Source organism: Dendrobium catenatum, unplaced genomic scaffold (assembly GCF_001605985.2).
Source record: "Dendrobium catenatum unplaced genomic scaffold, ASM160598v2 fragScaff_scaffold_1056, whole genome shotgun sequence".
NCBI classification, from domain to species: Eukaryota; Viridiplantae; Streptophyta; class Magnoliopsida; order Asparagales; family Orchidaceae; genus Dendrobium; species Dendrobium catenatum.
In genome coordinates, this window is record NW_021319518.1 from 3,866,142 (window position 1) to 3,890,751 (window position 24,610).

General features: G+C 36.3%; 1 protein-coding gene and 1 long non-coding RNA gene across 3 annotated transcripts in view; one reads left to right on the forward strand and one right to left on the reverse strand.

The window, feature by feature from the left end:
• The window catches only part of LOC114580480, a 10,127-nt gene extending 7,581 nt beyond the window's left edge, over positions 1-2,546 (reverse strand). Inside the window, exon 1 of the long non-coding RNA XR_003701901.1 lies at positions 2,080-2,546. This is a non-coding gene — a long non-coding RNA (uncharacterized LOC114580480). The remainder of the gene's footprint in view (positions 1-2,079) is intronic.
• Positions 2,547-18,092: 15,546 nt separating this feature from the next.
• LOC110108760 (L-ascorbate oxidase) lies at positions 18,093-21,004 on the forward strand. Of its 2 annotated transcripts, XM_028698243.1 has the most exons (5): positions 18,093-18,393; positions 18,594-18,686; positions 18,796-19,008; positions 19,346-19,525; positions 20,020-21,004. In XM_028698243.1, the coding sequence occupies exons 1-5, from the start codon at positions 18,103-18,105 to the stop codon at positions 20,959-20,961; spliced, it is 1,719 nt and encodes a 572-aa protein (XP_028554076.1). In that variant the 5' UTR covers positions 18,093-18,102; the 3' UTR covers positions 20,962-21,004. The 2 variants fall into 2 exon arrangements, with proteins under 2 accessions (XP_028554076.1, XP_028554077.1); XM_028698244.1 differs by lacking the exon at positions 19,346-19,525.
• The last annotated feature ends 3,606 nt before the right edge of the window (positions 21,005-24,610 follow it).

The window sequence follows — 24,610 nt, forward strand, 5'->3', positions numbered from 1 at the left end:
ACCCCCCCCCTTACATAACCCTCCCTGACACACATATTGCCAGTGCATAGTGCAATCAGCATGTGCTATTTTAACTTCCTCGTGATGTGCCATAAAAATAGCGCAAGGCGTGTACTGTGCTGTGTTATATGCCTAGAGTGCTCTATTTTGTGCTATTTATACGCATGATTTTAGGATTATCAATTTTAATGAGATTTTTAAGTCTACCTTGCTCAAGACTTGGAAATGCCTCTAATATTCCAAATGATTGCTTTTTAACAATAGAAAGACTAGAGAACCTTATAGTCAACTCATCATTAAGCAAAGCCATCATTCAGTTCTATCAACTATAAAAGGGGTAGTAGATCAGTGTCATCATGGAGGCTCAAATTTAACACATTAAAATAGGAAATTTTTAAGATCTAATTAGGATTATCAATAGCAAGGTCAAGTGTGATATTATTATTCACCACAAACGAAGTTTCAACATTGTTGCTATTGTAGTTTTCCGCATTAACAATTTGGGAAAGAATATTCTTAACAATAGGAATGGTAGTCTCTAACTGAATGGCCTAGTTGTACTTAGCATAAACATGAATACGATTAAAATTTAACCTCTCATTAACTTAGGTGCATATTGTCATCTTTTTATATAGATTAAAATTGAAATTTGTCTTGCTCGATCAAACATTATATGGATTTGCATCAACCCGAAGAGGTTTGTTGCTTATATGATTAAACTTAACGTGAGGATGCAATTCAAAGTAGTTATTGTTATGAAAAAAAAGATATAACAATGTGAACAACTGCTAGAAAGATTTACAAAATTGACCTTTGACAATATCCATTCACAGGAGATTCAAGCCAACATTTATTGTTATGTTATTCGAAACGTAAACATTCATCTCAACTAAAATCTAAGCATATGATATTCTTGCAAATTATCATTGCAACGTCAACTTGGAACAGTTAAACCAAAATTCTTCAAATAGAAATAAAGCGATTCATGAGAAAAACCATAAGGGGGCCATTTCAGGATCTTCACATTAATGCCTCTAATTTAGCCAAAACCACAACATAATCACTATCATTATCAAGTCATAATTCTATGATAAAAATCATGATGATCAACTTAAAAACCTAATAAAAGACCTATTCTAATGAAAAAAATGATTAATCTAAAAAAAATGCTTATTCACTTGAAGAGGTGGTCCGCTTTCAGAAAACTTTCCAATTAAGGTAAAGGTACATGATTTAGCCATCTAAAAAATTTCATCATTGATGAATAATATAGTCTTCATTTCCCTTGACATCACTAAATCAAGGAGATCACCCAACAACTAGAATGAAACATTCTTTATAAGAACTTCCAGGAATGACATAGACGAAGAGGGTGCTGATTTCTTTCCATAAAGATATGAGATTGAAAGATTAAATAACCTACCACCACTAGAAACCATTGTAAGAGATAGTTGATCGAGGCTATGAAAATATGTATTATAAATAGATCATGTATGCATGATAGATATAAAAAGAAATTAGAATTCTAAGACTTTAGCTTTGTTTGGGACGGCTTTCTTACTGCTTTCTAAAGCAGTTTTTTAGTTTAAAATTTTGTTAAACCAATAATTTTTGCACTAGAAAATTGCTTTAGAAAATAGTAAGAAAATTGTCCCAAATGAAGCCTTAATCCTGATTTTGAACAGTGACCCTTGGATCACTTTGCCCTAACTTCTCATCCAGGGTTATATAATTATATTGTATCTAGAAAATACTATAAAACCAATATATATATTCATTGAATTATTTTGAAACAATAAGCCAAACAGTTTAAGCATATAAAAATTTAAAACTACTTGAAATATTTCTATTTATTACATTTTTATTTTTTAGTCATTCTAATTTAGTCAATCTACATATACTTGGATTTTTTATTTTTTAATTAATTTAGATCCAAAACTTTTCAATATCATTGAATAAATATCCAATCAATTCAATCATTGTTCTTTGTAATCATATTAATTTTATTTGAAAACGATGCTTGATAAAATATTAAGGCATTTGATATAATCAGCAAAATAAATATCTGAGAAAATTGACTTGTGGCAAATTTTTTTCCGTCCCCAACCAAAATTTGATCAGGACATCCTCACCCAGTTTTTTTCCTGCAAAATGTGGTAATCAAGTGCATACTTTATGTGTGCAAAATGTAAGAAGGTAAACAAAGACAGATTTACCAGAAGCAGTTAAACCTCCAAAGAGGCTCCTTATATCATCCCTAAGCTGCTCCAATGAATAAGTCGTTCAAGTGGCAAGACAGGGTGCGAGAACACGGAAGGGAGGGATTGCGGACCAGCGGTGAGGGAGATCGCAATGGAGGAGGCGCTTAAGGGAAGACATGTAAAGCCTTTTGATCGAAGGTTTGAGGGCGGCTCTACGGCGAGGTTGCAGAATTGCGGAGAGGGTTTCGATCGACAGGAACTGTTGTAGAAAGAAGGAAATCGGTTTCGCCAGCACATCGACTAGAGGGTTTTGCGAATTCATCGACGATTGGTGGTTAAGATCAACCCGGATCCTAAATGGGGCATGTTCGAATTCAACAAATCAACCAATTTTAAAAATTAGAATGGGCTCGGGTTGATCCAACAATCCGAAAATGACACAAAAACTCCAATTTGAATTGGAAATACGAGATTGACCCATTTTTACCCGATTTTGACCCATTTTCCCCCGATTTTGACACAAAAACTTCGGGCCATTCGATCGGGTTGATCCGGACCCGAATCGGGTTGACCCGGACCCGAATCGGGTCGGGTTCGGGTCCTGAAACCTGACCCATTTTTAAAAACGGGTCGGGTTCAGGGTTGACCCGAATAATGTCGGGCCAGTTCCGGATTTGACCCGAACCCGACTCGTTGACCTGAATTGACATCCATAACTTCGGGTTAGGAGTGTGAAGCGAACTGATTTAAGAATATTAGATTTTAGGAAAATTTACATACATATTATTTTATATCATTTTATTTATATATTTAATATTTAAAATATTAATATTACATATATATCATCATATATTATTTTAATATCAAATATGTCACTCATATTTTCTTTCTATCACTCATATTTGATATGAAAATGAACTATGGATGGTATGTATGTAATATTAAAATTTTAGGTGGTAAATATGTAAATAAAATAATATATGATGATATGTATGTAAATCTCCCTAGATTTTAATTGGATTAATAGTTAGTTTGTTAACTAATATCCTCTCTTAAGTAGTCTTAACACTTAAACTTCTCTAGTGATTTATTAGCTTCTTCTCCAGAGAAATTATTCTATGATTATGGAAGAGAAGAATCATCCCTCTATCTTATACACACATTGTATATAAAATTATACAAAGTGTGTATGTCCGAATAATTCTTCTCACTCGGACTCCGAACAAAATAATTTATTTAGTCTCAGATAGCTTTCTTCCCACTTTTTTAAGCAGCTATTTAAATAAAAAAAATGTCTTTAGAAAATAATAAAAAAAAGTTGTCCCAACGAAAATTTTAGGTTTCATTTCGGGAAATTTTTTTTGCTGTTTTATAAAACAACTTTTTAGCGCTAAAAATTCTTAAATTATAAAAGTCTTTTTTAGAAAATAGTAAGATAACTGTCTCAAACGAAACCTTAACCTTGAAAACTATCAAGGAAACATTTTTTTGTATATGTAGATATGATGCATAATAAAATTTTATTGCTTGTTTTTGTAAGTAAAAAGTAATCAAATTTAGGATATGTTTGAGATGGTTATAATTTTTTTATGAAGTCGGTCGTGAAATTACCGTGAAGAAAATAACTTCATTGTATGGTTGCAAAAATTAACTTTCTCATCCCAAATAAAAAAAAAAAAAAACAGTGCCAAAGTAGCAATAAAATAATTGCCAAACAAAATTAAGATAAAAGTTTGAAGAATAAAGCAGTTAGAAAGTTGTTACAAACAGCTCTTAGACAATCTTTTAGTTGTCACAGCCATTTTATAACATAAATTTTTCGAGTCATATATTAATGATTGAAAGTAAACAGCAAGGCAAAATTATAAAATTGTGCTGATTAAGATTTTAATTCAGCTTGATAAGCAAGCTTAAGGATTAATTTAAAACATAGCAGATGCGTAAAACAATAAAAAACGTCACTGTTTTAAAGAAAATATCACTATTTTAAAGAAAACGGAAAATACTTTTCTACTTTCAATAGAACGTGGAAAATGATTTTCGATATTCAATGAATGTGGAAAAATGTTTTCCGGTTTTGTACATTTCCATTTTTTTTTTAATTTCTTGTTTTCTTCTCATCAATCCCAACAATCATAGGCATTAATTAAAATCTCTAACTAACTTATTTTTGTTTATTGATCCTATTTTAGATTAAATTATTTCTGTCTGACATCACACTAGTGTAAATCATATCTATAATATGTATAGATTGGGGTAAAGGCACCCCTTATAAGTCCAATTGATTAAGGAATAAGAAATTCATGTCATTGCCCTCTCCCTCTCCTCCCTCTCCCTCTCCCTCTCTCTCTCTTATTCTAGATCAAGAAAAAAAGCATCCTCTTCCTCATGCAAGAAATGTAACAAGTTGTATCAGATCATCGCTGAGACAATCTTGAGGGGGAGGAATGTTTTTTGTCCAAGAAAGGATGAGAGGAGGTGGTCGCACGGGTCACGCGGGTGGCAAAGGAAGCAGGTTGAATCAGAGGCTCACATGTGCGTGAGGCGTCGTGTGAGGCACTGGTTACAGGACGTGCGGTTCAGGCACTTGGTCGCGGTAGCCTACCAAAGAAATGACAAAATCGGACCAGACATTGTGCTCACGTGGAAGTGAGCACGCGATAGGGTGGATCAGATGTGGGCCTGGAAGATCGCATGGAAGGAAGAACCAGTTTCTATTTCATTCGCAGGCAGAAGCTGGAGGCACCCGTAAGCAAAATTGTTCGCGTAATACGGAGCTCCTCATTCGATTAGGAAACATGGGAGTTGTTTGCGGGTTTAGGTTTTACACGCGAGGAGAAAACACGGCATGCAGGTTGATGCTCACGGATGCATGCTTGTGGAGAGGGCTCATGAGCGGGTGCGAGCGTAGGGCGCTAGAACGTGCTAGGAATGGACACAGGGTGTGTGGTTCATGTAGGAGAATGCTAACCATGGGATGAGCATGCGGGGTGAACATGGTACTCAAGGCGCATAGGCTTAGATCAATTGCATGGAGAGGTTTGAGGCAGGTGTAGGCGGAGGCTTCGACGGTGGGAGATGCACGTGGATCGCGTGTGTGTTGTTCACAGTAGAAAGCCGAGCTGGAGCGCAGGAGGCCTGGTGATGTCTGGTGTTCGGAGCGGCATGGTGCCACATGGATCAGAGTAAATGTGTGGGCACAAAGACCGATCATAGAAGATTTGGCCACGGATCGCCTGGCTTTTATCGTGCGTCAAAGGGAGACGGGAGCATATCTTTGAGACGTGGGTGTTCATGCGAATTAGAGTCACAAATTACAGAGATAGGAGGAGCTTCTTGGGTGGCATAAGAGAGCAGATGTTGCACTAGCGGACATTGGAGGCACTGATCTTATTCTTGATTAAAGATCAGTTTAGATCTTTGACGAGTCTCTGGGTCTGAACAGGGGAAAATCACCAAGCTGGTGGAGATGTGAGATTTGACAGGTGGATGGCTGGGTCGTGTGAAGTCGTAGGCTGGAGCACGCACAAGTCCCCGGGGAAGGCAGACAAGCCGAAGGTTGCTCAGTGCTGAAGTGCGGCTATGTCGTGCGGAAGCAAGAAATGCACAAGGCACGAGCATGCAAATCAAAAGAGGAACAGCGAGGGACACATGCGTGTGTGGTTTACAACACACAGGAGCGTGAGTTGGAGCCGTATATCATAACACATACTGGAGGTCGTTCGTGAGTAGCATTGGGCTCAGTTCAGTGGGTTTGCTTGTGGAGTTAGTGCAAGGATTCGGTCGAATTGCAGCAAGCATGAGTTCTTGTAAACGGGTGGTTCTTTAATCATAAAATCATACAAAGGTGGAGATTGTTGTGTATAGATCTGATTTTAGATTAGGTTGTTCCTACATAGCATCACACTGATGTAAATCCTATGTATAGTATGTATAGGTTAATGCAAAGGCACCTCCTATAAGCCCAATTGATTAAGGAATAGGAAATTCCTATCATTGCCCTCGCCCTTTACTCCCTCTCCCTCTCTCGCTCTCTCTCTCTCTCTCTATCTCTCTCTCATTCACAATCAAGAAGAAGAGCTTCGTCTTCCTCATGCAAGAAACATAACACTTATATTATTATATTAAATATTTTAAATAATAAAGAATGTGTATAGTATATGTATAACATATTATTATATATTTTTGTAATAATGTGATATATTTTAATTAAGAAGTTGAGTACTTTTTTTTAATATTATCAGCGAATATTTTAATTTATATTCTATAGAAAATTTATATTATATCTTAAGTTATACATTTAATTACTAAATATTTTAATGTCTTAGTATAAGCAAGCATGTAAATATGAATAAGCAATCACATGAAAACCTTAACTAGATAGATATTTTAAAAAATCAATAAATTGATTCGTTTCATATGTTTAAGGTTCATTTAAACAGATTGATACGTCACCAAAAATCGTCTTAATCGAGCACAAATCTTGAGGCAAATTTAAGTTGACAAGTTTCAAAATTAAATTAGAGACAATCTGAATTTCTATTTTACCAAACTTATAATCAAATTCATCGTCTCAATAAGATGAACATAGTGACACAAAAATCCAAACTGTTGCATCCAGGAGTATTCGCGGCGGAAGAGAAAATAAAGTTTAACGTCTTAACATTGTATGAAAATCCGGCACGCAATCAGATAAGAGAGTGTGTAGCATTCATAAGAGACATCAATATTTTTATGTGAAAAATCCCTAAAAAAGGGGGAAGAACCACGGGGCTAGCCCAGTTTGAATGAATCCACTAGTATTGCAGTTGATTACAAATGAGGCCCTTCCTTAGGAGAAGGTCTTAGCTTAATGTACATTTTATAGAGTACATTACATGATGTGAATACAAAGAATCAACATTGACGTGTTCGTTTGGTCAGGAGGACCATAGTCTGGTGACGGTGGTCAGAAAGACTATAGCCTGCGGACGACGTAAGTCAGGAGGACCATAGTCAGCTGGCGACGGAGGTCGGAAGGACTGTAGTCGGTGGGCGACATAAGTTAGAAGGACCGTAGTCGGCGGGCGATGGAGGTTGGAAAGATTGTAGTCGACGGGCGACATAAGTCAGGAGGATCGTAGTCGTCGAGCGAAGGAGGTTAGAAAGACTATAGTCGGTGAGTGACGCATGTCAGAAGGATCGTATTCAGCGGGCAACCGAGGTCGGAAAGACTGTAGTCGGCGGGCGACGTAAGTCAGGAGGACCGTAGTCGGCGGGCGACGGAGGTCGGATAGACTGTTGTCTAACGACGAAGGTCAGAAGGACGTTAGGTGGAAGTCCAACGATGGAAAGAAATCCATCTTCGGATAGATGTCCAGCGAAAGTCCGATAACCGGTAGAAGTCCGGCGTCACTTGGAGGTCGGGCGGAATTCCGGCATCACTTGGAGGTCGAGCGGAATTCCGAAGTCACTTGGAGTTTGGGTGAAACTCCGACATTACTTGGGCAAAATTCCAGCGTCACTTGAGCGTCGGACATAATTCTGGTGTCCCGTGGAAGTCGGGTAGAATTCCGGTGTACCGTGGAAGTCAAGCAGAATTTCGGCGTCATTTGGAGGTCAGGCGGAACTCCGGCGGTGGTCGATGAGGAGGAGTCTCTTCCCTCCTATTCTTCTCTTCTCCTCTTCTTCTTCTTGCTTCCCCCCTCTCTCTCAAGAGAAATGAGGGGTCTATTTATAGATTTTTTGGAGTGGCATGGCCTGTAAATAGATGAGAGATCAGGGGCGAATATGGAGTGGTTCAGATGAACGGTCGATATTGAATCCTTTGATCATAGACTGTTCGTCAGGCATTTGAGGGTCTTAGTGGTGTCGGAATTCATAGATCTTGAGCTCGTTGGATTCGACACGTCAAGCCGCTCGATTTGACCATAAGCTCATCAAGTTCGAAGACCGTTTGATAACTCAAATTGTGGTAGGAACTTTCCAACAGTGCTTCAGGTTCTTGATTTTGACTCATTTGGGCTCGGATTGAGTTGAATTTGGTGTCGTTGCATTCGTATTTCCGAGACTCTTAGTTGACTAAGTTTGTTGAAATCGGAATTCAGGTGATCCTGGATTTAATTTTTGAAGCTTCCGAATTGATTTTGCCTTGAGATTCGTGCATGATCAAGATAATTTTATGATGACGTATCAGGTCCAATCTGACCCTAAATGGGACCAAAACATATTTGAAAGCTTAAAAGCATTAATTGGATGACCAAATCACATCAAAATCTGGAATGCTTATGGTCAAATCAAGTAGCTCGACAAGAGGAATCCAACGAGCACAAGATTGCTTGATTTTGACATCATTAAGCCTCTTAAATGTTTAATCAACATTACAAAATAAATTATACTTCAACTATTTTCAATCTACCTCATTAAATTTCTTTTATGGAAGATGAAAATTGTGAGAAGTTTTTATATTGTGTAAATCTTATGCCATTGTATTATTGCATTTAACTATTTATGCATTATTTTAAAAAAGAGGGATGACAGAAAACAAAAATTGATGACTAAATGAAATGTATTTATGTCTTTCTCTCCTATTTGTCTCTATTTCTTGTTTATAGCTCACTCACATCATGAATGACATCTATGGAATCAAACCCAACAAAATTTAATTGTTTTGGATTCATTAAAGATTTTTTTACATATTTAAATAATGATGTATGTGTGTTAATTCTCTTAGACCACAAAATTAAAACATTATTAGAGATGAGATGCTTGTTTGCTAAACTAAATCAATAAATTTTAAAACATCTCTCTCTCTCTCTCTCTCCTGATAACAGGTAGAAGTCCGGCGTCACTTGGAGGTCGGGCGGAATTCCGGCATCACTTGGAGGTCGAGCGGAATTCCGGAGTCACTTGGAGTTTGGGTGAATTTCCGACATTACTTGGGAAAAATTCCAGCGTCACTTGAGCATCGGACATAATTCTGGTGTCCCGTGGAAGTCGGGCAGAATTCCGGTGTACCTTGGAAGTCAAGCAGAATTTCGGCGTCATTTGGAGGTCAGGTGGAACTCCGACGGTGGTCGATGAGGAGGAGTCTCTTCCCTCCTATTCTTCTCTTCTCCTCTTCTTCTTCTTGCTTCCCCCCTCTCTCTCAAGAGAAATGAGGGGTCTATTTATAGATTTTTTGGAGTGGCATGGCCTGTAAATAGATGAGAGATCAGGGGCGAATATGGAGTGGTTCAGATGAACGGCCGATATTGAATCCTTTGATCATAGACTGTTCGTCAGGCATTTGAGGGTCTTAGTGGTGTCGGAATTCATAGATCTTGAGCTCGTTGGATTCGACACGTCAAGCCGCTCGATTCGACCATAAGCTCATCAAGTTCGAAGACCGTTTGGTAACTCAAATTGTGGTAGGAACTTTCCAACAGTGCTTCAGGTTCTTGATTTTGACTCATTTGGGCTCGGATTGAGTTGAATTTGGTGTCGTTGCGTTCGTATTTCCGAGACTCTTAGTTGACTAAGTTTGTTGAAATCGGAATTCAGGTGATCCTGGATTTAATTTTTGAAGCTTCCGAATTGATTTTGCCTTGAGATTCGTGCCTGATCAAGATAATTTTATGATGACGTATCAGGTCCAATCTGACCCTAAATGGGACCAAAACATATTTGAAAGCTTAAAAGCATTAATTGGATGACCAAATCACATCAAAATCTGGAATGCTTATGGTCAAATCAAGTAGCTCGACAAGAGGAATCCAACGAGCACAAGATTGCTTGATTTTGACATCATTAAGCCTCTTAAATGTTTAATCAACATTACAAAATAAATTATACTTCAACTATTTTCAATCTACCTCATTAAATTTCTTTTATGGAAGATGAAAATTGTGAGAAGTTTTTATATTGTGTAAATCTTATGCCATTGTATTATTGCATTTAACTATTTATGCATTATTTTAAAAAAGAGGGATGACAGAAAACAAAAATTGATGACTAAATGAAATGTATTTATGTCTTTCTCTCCTATTTGTCTCTATTTCTTGTTTATAGCTCACTCACATCATGAATGACATCTATGGAATCAAACCCAACAAAATTTAATTGTTTTGGATTCATTAAAGATTTTTTTACATATTTAAATAATGATGTATGTGTGTTAATTCTCTTAGACCACAAAATTAAAACATTATTAGAGATGAGATGCTTGTTTGCTAAACTAAATCAATAAATTTTAAAACATCTCTCTCTCTCTATATATATATATATATTCTTTTTTTCCTCACGCTCTGGGTTTTAGGGCTTGGCGGCGCCTCCGCTTTCCGCATGTTTCGTGGGTCCGGGAAGGTTCTTCTTCCTTTTGATTGTGCTTTTTCGTTTGGATGGCTTCTTCTCGTCTCCGTGATTCTGGTTTTTTACCAGGTTTTTCGCCTCTTTCGTTTAAAGAACCGCTTTATGGATCTTCATCTAGTTCTGTGGTTTTTCCTGAGCTTAAGGTTTCTTCTTTTAGAGGCATACCATCTTTATGGATTTCGGAGTTGGAAATTGAATCTTTAGCTGCTTCTTTTGAGTTTGCCCTTGTCGGAAAGTTTCCTGCGAGTCGTCCATCATTGGATGCTATTAGGAAGTTTTTCTTTAATCTTAAATTGAAAGGGGATGTGTTTGTCACAGTTCTTAACCAGAGGAATGTTTTGATTAAATTTTTCAATGAGTTGGATTATTGTCAGATTTTTGCGCATAGATCTTATTTCGTTAACAATTGTTTCATGAAATTGATTAAGTGGTCTCATACATTAGATGTGGAACTCGAATCACCTGTTGTTCCCATCTGAATCTCTTTTCCAAGTCTTAGGCCTCATCTGTTTGCTTCGCGTATTCTAAATGGTCTGGGTAGGATTTTTGGAAATCCCTTAAAAACTGATAATGCTACTTCTACTGGTTCACGTCCTTCGGTAGCGAGAGTTTTGGTGGAAATTGATGTGTCTAAAAAATTTCCTGAGAAAATTTGGGTTGGCCCGGAAAAGTCAGGTTATGTTCAGTCGGTAGTTTTTGAAGATTTACCGGAATATTGTGTTCACTGTTTTTCTTTGGGACATTCTAAAGCTGGTTGCGAGATTCTGCCCCCGCTTCTTTTTCCTTCTTCTGCTTTGGGGGAGGGAGGGAGATCGGATGTTAGGAATGTTGTTGATAGCGTTAATGAAGCTGGTGTTGTTGTTGCCCCTTCTGTTCCTCTGGGTTTAACTGAGAGTAATGTTTCTTCTCCAGTTTGACCTCCTTGTAATAACTTCATTTCCTGTGAGAATGTTGTGGGATGTGAGAATACTGATTTTGCGAATGATACCGATGTTTTACATTCTGTTGAGGCTCTGTCGGTTTCCCCTGATACTAAGGGTGTTTCTGTTCAATTGGATGTTGTTAATCCTGATGTTGCTGTAAATGATGGATATGTGCCGGAAGTTAGTGAATTTTTAATCTCTTCTCCTGTTATTGTTGAACCTGCTTCTGCCGAGGGTGGGAGAAGGTCTGGTGGGTTGGATAATGTTGTTTCGCCTGTTGTGGGTGGAGTGGAGGAATGTGATCGGATACAGAATATTGTTAGGAATGTGGTTCCTAATTTATGTGAACAGGTTGTCAATTCGGATGTTCATGGCATGTTGGCCTTATCTCATAATTTGGTTGATGTGCAAGTGCAAGTTATCGCTCCACAATTGATTCAGGTGGGTGGTACTTCTGGTGTGGTTGTAAGATCTCATAGTGATTAGTTGAACAACTCGTCTAATTATGAGTCGGATTCTGAGACCTATTCAGATCCTAGTTACGAGTTGAAAATGGTTCGTGATAGATCTCTTACTGGTACTTCTCGTGGAAAATTTTGGGGAAGAGGCGGTAGGAGAAGATAGTAATTTTTCTTTTCGGTTATTTGGATTGAGTATTGTTTCGTTTGTTGGTTGCAAGGCGATGATGTGGCTGGGGCTCGTGTCCTCGTCGTCTTTCTTGTGGCAACCTTTACTGGATGGTCCTTGCGCGGCTTCAAGGATGCTTGGAGCCTTGGTCGTCTACTGAGCCCCTGTTTTTTTGGGGATCTTTTTTCAATTTTATTCTGGTTGTAGTTTTTTATTGTTGTTCTTTTTTTGCTGTTTTTCTTCTTCCTGTTGGTGTAACCTCTTTTTTGAATTATAATATATTTGCTTTCGGTTTATATATATATATATATATATATATATATACATAATCAACAATAATAAAATAGACTAATCATCAAAAGCACTAAAATTTCATCAATTATAAATCATTGAAACTTCATATGCATCAAAATTATGGTAATTTTCTAACACAATTAGAGGCATTCTTAAAAAAATTTCTAGTTTATCTTATTGAAAGTCAAGTTATCTCAAAAAAATGGTGCAACAATTTTTTAGATATTGATTCAGGTTAGCTGGTTAGGTTATGTTTGCCTGGAAAGACTCTATATCAGGGTCTATAGCTATATATAGGTGAATAGTTTGCTATAATTGGTATTACTTTTATCCCAAGCCAAATTTGAATAAGGAATATAGAATTCATGTGCAAGTTCTCTCCCGCTCCTCCCTTCCCCCCTCTCTCTCTCTCTTCATAGAAGCTCACGAAGAGCATTCTTTCTCCTCAAGAAATTCTTAAAAAGTGATACCAGAGCTTGGTGGAGGCAATCTTGAGGTAGAGGAAGATTCTTATGATCAAGAAGAGAGGAGTGCGGGTTTAACGGGTTTTATTTGTGGAGTTAGTGCTGGGAGCCGGTCAAATCACAGCCGTTGTGGGTTCTTTGATTTTTGTTTATAAAATATAGACTTATGTGGAGATTGTTAGAAATTGATCCAGTTTTAAATTAGATTGATTTGCAAGACACCACACCAATGTTCAATACCTATATATTGATGTTTGCTTTGGAAAAATTCAATAAAACTATAGTATTATTTTCTTCTTCCAAAATCCTCTCCTTCTCTCCCCTTTCCCTCAATCCTAGAAGAACATGAAAGCTTCCTCCCTCTCAAGAAATTCTAACAAATAGTGTAGCAATTAGTGGTGTAAACGAGTTGAGTAAAGCTCAAGTCACCCTTGACTTGAGCTTGATCAATTAATCGAGTTCGAGCTCGAGCTTTATTCAACGAGTTCGAGCAAGCACTCGAGCCGGCTTGTTTATTATGAAAGAGATAAAGTTCTTATTATACAAGAAATTAATTATCATAATAAAATGATATAAAAGAATTAAAAAAATTAAAAAAAGAATAATAATAAATCATTTAATATGAGAAAGTTAAATATATTTTTAAACATTTTTTACAACTTTGTACTTAAAATTTTAAATAAATTTTATATTAATATTTTTAAAATGATCAGGCCCGCAAGCTAACGAGCTGAGTTAGGGTTTGCTCAAAGCTCATCTCAATAGTCATTTACCGAACCAAGCATAAGTCGGCTTGACTCACTTACACCCCTAATATCAATTAATAGTAATTACTTTTGTTGAAGAGAATATCTTTAGATCAAGATTTAATTAGGTGGCTTCATTACTTAAAGACCTCCAAATTTTAGCTTAATATATTATTTACTTTTAAGATCAAAGTTCTTTTGCTATTTTTAGTAGGTAAAATATTTGATTTTTAAATTCAAATGATTTAATAGATTATGATAGGTTCATTTAACGTATGCACGTTGTGAGAGCTACATTTAGGCATAATAATAACATGGTCAACTCAATAGATTAAAAAAATTCCCACATGTTGGACCCCACCTTAGTAATTTTTTTTATTATGTTTTTTTAATAGGCTGTTTAAAAGTTAATAATAGTTATTAGACAGTTAATAATTTTTTAATAACTCGCCTCTCTTTCTCCATATATAATTAACTCGATATGAATATCATTCTTATATCATCAAAAATTATCTTTATCGGGCATGGATCTCGAGGCAAAATTAAGTTGGAAACTTTCAAATTTAAATTTGGGACCATCCAAACTCCGAGTTCATAATACTTACAGGCGAAATGAACATCTCGAAAATACGAACCCAACGACACCAAGTTCAACTCAATCTGAGCAAAAATGGGTTCAAGTCGAAGAACTGAAGCACATTTGGAAGGTTCAAACCATAATTAAGATTATCAAATGAATTCCAAGCGTGTCATGCTTATAGTTGAAACGAGCGGCTCGTCAAGACAAATCCAACGAGCCCAAGATAGCTAAATTATGATATTATTAAGACATTCAAATGCTTGTTAAATGGTTCATGATTAAGGGGACCAACATCGACCGTCCATTCAAATCACTCTCAACTTATCCTTGATGTCCCTCTTATTTACTGGTAATGATGCTCTCAGAAAACTATAAATAAATCCCTCATTCTTCATTGACGGGGGCCCAAAGCAAGGACGAGAAGGAAGAGAGAGAAATTAGAGTTCTCTTGCCACCAAACTCCTCCTCGACCATCGACCGTCGTGGGACTATCGTCGGGCTTCTGCCTTGCCACCGACTGACTCTGTGTGAAACCCCTTAAGTAAAAGAAGCTAAAATCTTAAACATTGAGGCGCCTTTTGGTATAATTGTTGGAATTTCATTAAGAAACTTAGTAGTTAAGCGTGTTCTTCTTGAAGTAATTATGTGATTGGTGACCTATTGAGAAGTTACACCAACATGACAAATTTGTGAGGCTATTAGGTCAAAGTAGATAATATCTTGATAGTTAAGAGTTTGAGCTATTACATTCCCAACTACAGTCCTTTTGACCACTATCGCCCGACTATGGTTCTTCCGACCACAATTGCCCAACTATGGTCATTCCTGTCATCGCCGCTCGACTGCGGTCCTTTCGCTCTTGATCGCTTGGTTATAGTCCTTCTGACCTTCATCTTTAGTCGACTATGATCCCTCATACCACCGATGCCCGATTATGATCCTTACAACTTCCATTCTGCCCACTACGGTCCTTCTATCTATCATCATCCTATTATGGACCTGCCAACCAAATGAACCGAACAACATTACCTTGAGAACAACTATTGTCATTCTTTAACTATGTAATATGCTCTATATGATGTAAATTTTCTACATTGAGGTAATGTTTTCTCTTGAGTAAGGGCATCATTTGTAAACGAATACCAAAACCAGTGGATTCATTCAAACTGGGCAAGACCCCGTAGTTTTTTCCCATTTTCTAGGGTTTCCATAAAAAAATTCTGATAGCTTATGAGTGCTAAACCCCTTTATCTTATATATTTGTGTGTTAGATCTTCATATAAAGCTAAGATGTTAAACTCTAAATCTCTCTACCACCGTGAATTTTTCAAGACGCAACAAGTTTGAACTCATAGTGTATTCTTTGACAATCAATTAGAGAATCTTAATGGATCGCATTAAAGTGCTCACTCTGTCCAAAAGAAAATTTGTCCATAGACTTAATGCATATTTTAGTTTTGAGGTAGAAATAAAAATTCTACCCTCGTAGGCAAGTTGCAAGGGAAAGCTACCATATCGTTACTAGAGAGAGTTGTCACAAATGAAGCCTAGCTAAGACTTCATTTGGGAAAGCTTTCTTAATGCTTTCCTTTTAAAGATATAATCATGATTTCAGTTTGGTTACTATTTTTTCATTGATTTTTTGAATTTTTTGTGATGATAAGTTGCTTTTACAGTAGCTTTTAAAAAAATTATTTTTTTCAATTAACTTTATAGTTCTATTTATAAAAAGTTACGGTCATCCTAAATAGATTCTGAGGCTTCATTTCAAACAATTTTCAAAGGAAGACAAAGGCTTCGTTTGGGACGACTTTTTTATTGCTTTCAAACCGTCTCAAAAGAAGCCTAAGCCTTTGTTTGGGACGGCTTTCTTCCTGCTTCATATAGCAATTTTTTAGTACAACATTTTCAATTTTTATTCTAAAAAGATACTTTATGAAGTAGGAAGAAAGCCGTCCCAAACGAAGCCTAAGATTTCGTGTTTTGTTTGAGACAACTTTTTTGTTGTTTTCTAAAACAACTTTCTAGTACAAAAACTTCTTGAATTAGAAAATTTTATACTTAAAAATCGCTTAAAAAAGCAATAGGAAAGCTATCAAAACGGAGCCTAAAACTCCATACAACCTTATACATGATTACATTCACGTACTGTATTAACGACTAATGGGCTGTTTGGTTACCTGAATTAGGAGTGTAAAGTAAAACAATTACCTGTATTTACTAAATTTGGTTGTTTGGTTAATTTTGAGCGGAACAAAAGGTAATCATTGGATGCATTAGGCCTGTATTAGAGAGGCTGTTTTGCATGAATTAGAAACCCGCTCGTATTGAGCGGGTTATAAATTCATCAGAAGAAAAGCTTCATCGTCGTCGTGCTGTTCGGCTTCATTGCATGAGAGGCTCCTTTGGCTCCTTCGTTCTTGTTTGACTTCGCTCCGGCAAGCAGCTCCGGAGAGACTTCGCTTCGGCGAGCAGCTCCACTCTGTCGCCCTCAAGTCCGGCCTTCTCCGCTCCAACCTCTTTGCCGAGTTCATCCTGCGTAGCTATATAAGAGGTGTGTCTCCGCGTAACTTGGCTCCATCGTGACGCCGCCACGAGAGCGAAAGAATGCAGGAGCGCTGCTTTGTGCCTCTTCGGGCACGAGAACTACTGCATTTCCGTATCATTCCCTTTACACGCTACCATGAGAGTAATCTCCTCCGCTACTTTGCTTCTAAGCCGATCGTTCTCTGATGGAACCCTAGGCCGCCGATCTTGGACACTTCAGTCAACTCTAGGTCGTTGCTACTGTGATCGATCTCATTCCTCCGGAGAAAGGCGAAATCCAGGTGAATCATGAATGTATCAAATGAAATGTCATTTCAATGATCTTTTTCTGCAATTTGTTGGCCGATTTACCTTTTATGTACATCATGATTAATAAGTTGAATATAAGCAACAAACAAATAAAAAAAATAAAATAAAAGTTTGAATGAACTAATAAGCAAATTCTAACAATGAATCAACATGAAGAATGTGCTGCAGTTTAGTGCTCCGAAATTTATTTGGAGTTGAGCTGAAGATCTCAGGTCTTTTTTTTATATTGTTGATGAGTTATTAAAGAAATGAACTATATTTGCATTTGGTTGTTTTTCCGAAAAGCTTTTCTAATTACTATTATGAGCACTAGTTTTTAGTAAAAAATAATTTATAACCTTTAAGCTGAATATTGTAATATAATTTTATATGTATCTATATCAACTTATTGTGTTTTCTTTTGGTTGGCATGTGAAAATATCCATGCCATGCAGCTCACTTTGCTCCGTTTTGAGAGTTTTGGAAGGCTTCGTTTGGAACATCTTTCATATTATTTTTTACAACGGCTTATTAGTTAATTTTTGTACTAAAAAATTATTTTAGAAAGCAAGAAGAAAGCTATCCCAAACAAAGTTTAAACAATCGGTGATTACTTTTATAAATACACTAGTTATAATGACAAAAAAAATATTACAAATGCACTGTTTTTACTTTACTCTGGATATATCTAATCAAACAAGAGAAACATTTCTCCTGCGTTTACTTTGCTTTGCAGACAACCAAACAGCTTCTAATACAAAATAAGCCCTCGTAACATATTGACCCATATATGGCTTAACGACTATTTTAAGTATTTAACAACCCTCGAAAAAAAAGTTTGCGGTAAGTAAGAGACGCGTAAGAATCCTGGCGCCCCTGGCTAGTTCATTTTGACCATTGACCGAGTAAGTTCGACTTTATCCCAAAATTTTCACAGGAAATTTCACCGCACATTCCACATCAATTTTCTCACATTTTTCATTCCCCTCCCTTCTGAAAACTACTAAATAAAATAAATGACAAAAAAAAAACTATGGCCGGCTCTATATAATAGACGAGGCAAAGACTAAGCTTCATCGTCTCTCTCAGAAGATCTGAGACAAAATGAGCTCCAGTTTCAGCCACCATGGCCTCCAGGCTTCTCAATACACCATTCTCTTCTTTCTGTCTATTTGTCTGGCCTTCTTCAACGTTGAAGCCAAGGTTCATCATCTCAAATGGGAGATCAAATATGAGTTCAAATCTCCTGATTGCTTCAAGAAACTCGCCATTACCATCAATGGCCTCACTCCCGGCCCGACCGTCACCGCAACGCAGGGCGATACCCTCGTCATCGACGTCACCAACTCCCTCCTCACAGAAAACGTCGCCATTCATTGGCACGGGATCCGTCAGGTGAGCCAATTTAGGCTTCGCTTGGAACGACTTTCTCATTGCTTCTTAAAACTGCTTCAAGAAGCAGTGAGAAAACCGGTCCAAACGAAGCATAAGCCTCTATTTGAGACAACTTTCTTACTGCTTTGTTTTTAAGAAACATAGCTTTTCACATCATAGTTTTACAACCAACTTTATAAAAAGCTGTGATCATCCGGCAGATTGGAACACCTTGGAGCGATGGGACAGAAGGCGTGACGCAGTGCCCGGTTCAGCCTGGGGATACCTTCACTTACAGATTTGTAGTTGATAGGGTAAGCAAGCAAGCTAGCAAGCTTAATTAACCCTCATTAATTCAATGAATCATAGTTGTCTATCCTTAATCTATAATTAAAAACTTAATTATGTTAACTTAATCATCAGGCTGGAACTTACATGTACCATGCTCACTATGGGATGCAAAGATCGGCCGGCTTGAATGGCTTAATAAGAGTTTTAGTTCCTGAAGGAACCGTTGAGCCATTTGAATATGATGATGAAAGACATCTTCTTCTTAATGATTGGTGGCATAAGAGCACATATGAGCAAGCAGCTGGGCTTTCATCGCCCACCTTTGAATGGGTTGGAGAGCCACAGGTAATTAATCTATTAATTATCTATTTTAGTACTTTTTAAACAAAAGTTTAGGCTTCGTTTTGGACAACTTTCTTATTTCTTCTTGAAGCAGCTTTTTAGTATAAACATTTTAATTTTTGTACTAAAAAACCGCTTTAAGAAACATTAAAAAAGCTGTTGCAAACGAAGCCTTAGTATTAGAGAGATTATTACGTGCGGCGTCTGGAGACAAATCCGGATGTGCTAAGTCACCCAGATGCATTGGGCCCCGGATGATGTGGTTCCGGATGCCGCACGTAATAATTTTCCTTAGTATTAAGAGGCTTAATTAAGATGTTTTTTTAATCTAATTTTGCAGTCTTTATTGATAAATGGGAGGGGGAAATACAACTGCTCCTTAGCAGCAGGAGCTATGGATTCTTGTAATAAGGAGAATTCTGAATGTTTGCCAGAGAGCTTGACAGTGGTTCAGGGGAAGACTTATCGCTTCAGGATTGCAAGTGTGGCTTCACTTTCTGCATTTAATTTGGAAATTGAGGTAAAAAAAAATTTAATGAATATTTTGAAATTATGATTATTATTTTTTTCATTTATTTTAAATTTAGATTTTGTCAAAATGATTTTGAATAGAAAGAGAATAAATTATATAATAATTTTGGTCTATTTTGGTGCCAAGCACGACATGGTAAAACATGTAGACCGGTTCGCAAGAGATTGGGTGAAGGCCAAATGAAAGGTTAAAATTGGAAATGTGTATATATTTTTTCTTAAAGTACATATGGATTGGACCAAATAATGGGACCAGTTTTGTTTAGTTCATTATGCCTATTAACATCTAAAAGGACATAATTTCATTTTTGCTCACATTATGACAAAGTATTCCATTTAGCCCCTTCTTAAATTTTAGTTTTAAAAAAATATATATGATTTTGAAATCATAAATGAAATAAAGTAAATAAAAAAGGGGTCTCTAACTTCAAAATTATAGTAAGTGAGATTATAGTAGTCTAATGAGAAAGTTTTATTTTTCAGGGGCATATTATGACGATTGTTGAAGCTGACGGCCATTACGTAGAGCCTGTTGTTGTGAAGAATTTGAACATCTATTCGGGCGAAACTTATTCGGTTATAGTGAAGGCTGATCAAGACAACTCGAGTAATTATTGGGTGGCGCTCAATGTTGTTAGTAGGAAGCCAAACACGGCGACTGGCACGGCCATTCTGAACTACTATCCTAACCATCCATTGAAGTCACCCCCAACTGTGGCACCAGTTGGCGCGCTTTGGAACGACACGGCGTATAGAGTTAATCAGAGCAAATCAATTGTGTCGCATCATAGCTATATTGAAGCTCCACCGCGTACCACTGATCGCACGATCATTCTCCTTAATACCCAAAATAAGATCAATGGGCATATGAAATGGGCTATCAATAATGTATCTTTCACGCTACCCACCACCCCTTATTTGATAGCTATGAAGAATAAGTTGCACCATGTCTTTAGCCAGAAGCCAGCCCCAGAGACTTATGACTATGAGAACTATGACATCCATACTGTGTTGAGCAACCCAAATACAAGTTCAAGCAATTCGATCTACAAGTTAGGGTTTAGTTCGACGGTGGATATCATACTGCAGAATGCAAACACGTTGAGCCCTAACAATAGTGAGACTCACCCGTGGCACCTCCACGGGCATGACTTTTGGGTGTTAGGGTTCGGGAAGAATAAATTTGACCCGAAAGTCGACCCAAAGAACTACAACTTGGTCAACCCGATCCAAAGGAATACAGTGCCATTGCACCCTTATGGGTGGACTGCACTAAGGTTTAGTGCAAATAACCCTGGGGTGTGGGCTTTTCACTGTCATATTGAAGCTCATTTCTTCATGGGAATGGGAGTTGTTTTTGAAGCAGGAGTGGAGAAGGTAGGCAAGCTGCCCAAGTCTATTAGGGGATGTGGAGAATCCAAGTAAATGATCACCGAGGAGACCTTGAGCAGAGATTATTGTGTCCAGACACGGAGACACCGGACGTGTCCAGAGACCAATAAAAAAAGCGCCACATCGCTAGGCGTTCATTATCGTGCTCGGTACCGTGTTCGGTGCACTCGGTACATCTCGGTATGATGTCCGGTCATAATAATTTTTCGACCTTGAGAGGGTCATTAAGATTAGGTAATTCAATATTTTGTACGATTTTAATTTTTATTATTTTTTCCATATCAATAAATTATTATTTTTTTAGTTTGTAGAACTACAGAAGCAGAAATGCATTCAAATAAATTATTTGCAGAATATTATTAACGTAAAAGTATAATTTTTTTCATTTGAAAAAAAAAAAAATTAATACGGGTTCTCTTGTCTCTCATTGACCATTTGTTGAATTTTTTAGATTAATAAAGTATTCTAATCTAATGTAAATATGTAATAGCACTGAACAAATTTCAAACCATTTCTACTTGGAAATTATGAGAAAGAAGATATGAGATTTAGCTCTTGAAGCAGCTTTTTAGTATAAAAATTAAATTTTTTTGTACTAAAAAGCTGCTTCAAGAAGCCGTAAAAAAGCAGTCCCAAACAAACCCTTAGAGTTTGTTTGTAGCGACTTTCTTACTATTTTCTAAAGTAATTTTTTAGTATAAAAATTTGAAAAAAAGAATTCAAAAAAAATTTGTACTAAAAGCTATTTTAGAAAGCACTAAAAAATACTACCACCCATTATGAAGAAATTATTACGTGCGGTCACTGGAACATCCTGAGGCGAATTAGGACGCGTCACGTCGATCACCCGATACACAACGGGACATAGCACCGGTACACACCAAAATAGTGACGTGGTGCGCCATAATTTGCCTCCGAACAACGCCCGTTAACCGCATATAATAATTTCTCCCCGTTAGAACATCTTTCTCTTGCTCCTGATTCCTTTCTTTTTCATTGAAGACATCAAAGATAAGCCCTCTCTATTTTCCGCAGATTGCCATATGTTACTATGCAATTTGTATATATCTTTTGATTTACTGTTATTTTCAGCAAAGCAATTGAAGGAATTAGTGAAGGCAACCCCTTTATATTGTACATACAAATGCTAAGACAATTTTAGGATCAGTTCATCAGCAATTCGGTTTCTGTCAATCACTTCTACCATAAAAAAACAAAGAAAATATCATTATTTTCTCTTATTGCATGATACAATGAGTTATATATAATTGCTTTTTTATAATAATTTCATGCTCTTTCAAACATAGAAACCCCCAAATTATTGAATGTATTATTGACATGAATACAAAGAACCTCCAATAAATGATGTGGAGGTGCCTACAAATAGCTAGCAAATTGCTATATAATCTTGTAATATGTTCAATGTTGCACCACCGACATCTTATAGTCGACGTGTATTAAATATTCTGGATTGTATGTTGAAATACGGATGTTATGTGTTAGGTTAGACAAGCATGTTTCTGACTGGTGCTTCAATCTATTTATTGATTAATGAAAGAAATTGTTCTTCAAAATTTAGGCTTTGTTTGGAAAGACTTTTTTAGTGCTTCTTAAAGCAGCATTTTAATATAAAAATTCAATATTTTATACTAAAAAGTTGCTTTATGAAGCAGTAACAAAGCCGTCACAAACAAAGCCTTAATTTCCATTGATTTGTAATCAAACAAAAAAAAATTACAAGGAAGATGAATAATTAGGATATTATAGATTTTGTGATTTAGATCAATATAAATTTTGAATAGGTATAGGATCTCAAAAAAGGGTGCAATATTAAAAAATAAAAATAGAGTATGTTATATAGTATTGACTTACATATGAATACAATAAATATTTTAATTCAATCCATTGTAATAATTTAATAATCTTAGATTGAGCATATCTCATCATTATTTTAAGAAAATACCAATGGAAAAATAAAATTTAAATTATCTTGCCCATCATTAAAAAGACCATTGTTCTTAATTTCATATTCTTCAAGTAAAGGTACCATTTCAGGTAAATGAGTTAGGCTTGTGTCCAATCCTAATTTATATCAATTTGACTTGAAACGTACTTGTTTATAATATTGGTTAAAACATTTAGGCTTCGTTTGGGACGGCATTCTTACCGCTTCTTAAAGCAGCTTTCTAGTACTGTTGCGTGCTAGAATATACGCGGCAGTAGAGTTAGGAAATATTCATCTTAGCTTTGCACGAGTATTCCGCACACAAACAGAAAAGAGAAAATGAACACCAAGGTTTTTGACAAATTTAACCTATATTTCTATTTCATATGGTTCATGCATTTTTTTAAATTAATATGACCCAATCAACTTGAATACGACCTGTTTAATCCAAATTTGAATAATAATCAGATCAAATTTGAATATCCAAAATTTGAGGGCCAAATTTGAAGTAAAATTTAATTAGAACATCACGAATCCAAATTGTTGAGTCGGGTCCTTCTCAAATAGTCCAAACAAGCTACTTATTATCACTTACTTCTTTTAAGTATTCGAAATCTATTTTTGTAAATAGTTCTTAGAAATAACACATCAAAAGATCTAAAAGTAATGGTGGGCCGGCCCAACAAACCTCCACCTCAATGCACCACATGAAAATGTGTAAAACGTGTAAAACGTGCATTTTGAGCAATATTTAAAATATAGCCCGCCTTAGGGCATCTCCAACCGAACTCCAACCGAACTCCATACGCTTGAATGACGTTCCTGGTCAGCTCCAACCGAAGCTCAAAGTTTCCGCTATTTGGCTGCGGGTGAATAGTGAGACGCCAATATTGATGTTGCACTGTTCATCTCCGCTATTTTTACCTCTCTACTGAACTCGTTGCGGGAAAGAATAGGCGACCGTTACTTGCAAAAGGGGAAAAAATGGAGTTCGATTGGAGATGAATCACGGAATTTTGCAGTTTCACGACATTTTGGAGTGAAAAATGCGATTTTCCGTTGGAGATGCTCTGATTATGTAGGTTGAGAGCTTAAGTTGTCATCTATAAGATTTTGAATTTAAAATTCACATATATTACATGTATATAAATTTGCATTTATTTTTCTCAAAAGTAAAAAAAAAATGAAATATTTCAGTTAACAAAAATACCATAAACTAATCTTCTAATTTTTTTTAATAAATACCGACAAAAATATTGATAATATATGTAGATAATTACATACCGCAATTTTGTATTTATTTATAAATCTAACATATAAATTTTTTTATTTATTTATATATCATTTTGATATTTAAATCATATTAAAATATATATACATAAAGTTATACATTTTATTTAAAATAAATTAATATTAATGGCACCTTCAATTTAATTTAAAGTTATAAATATTATACAAATAAATATATAAATTTTTTGTGGCATAAATGTAAATATATCCCACAAGATCAAATGACTGCACTTCCACGTTTATTGAATACAGTAAAGAAAATTCTGCTAGCTTGCTTGCTTCCAGTAAATAGTTGTGCTCTTCTTTGTCGCCAGCTAGAAGAGAACTTGTTCGCTACAGGAAACAAGTTCTTGTTCGCTACAGGAATGCTAGCTAGAATTTATATACTACAATGCATGAAATCAGTTGCGTATAAGCGCTTAATTGTCAGGTTTCAGAATTATTAAG

Excerpts from the sequence above, each read along its gene's own strand:
- LOC110108760 (XM_028698243.1), top strand. The coding sequence starts at position 18,103 with ATGAGCTCCAGTTTCAGCCACCATGGCCTCCAGGCTTCTCAATACACC. Across the intron at positions 19,009-19,345 it reads AATGGGTTGGAGAGCCACAG|TCTTTATTGATAAATGGGAG; the intron begins GTAATTAATCTA and ends CTAATTTTGCAG. Across the intron at positions 19,526-20,019 it reads CATTTAATTTGGAAATTGAG|GGGCATATTATGACGATTGT; the intron begins GTAAAAAAAAAT and ends TTTATTTTTCAG.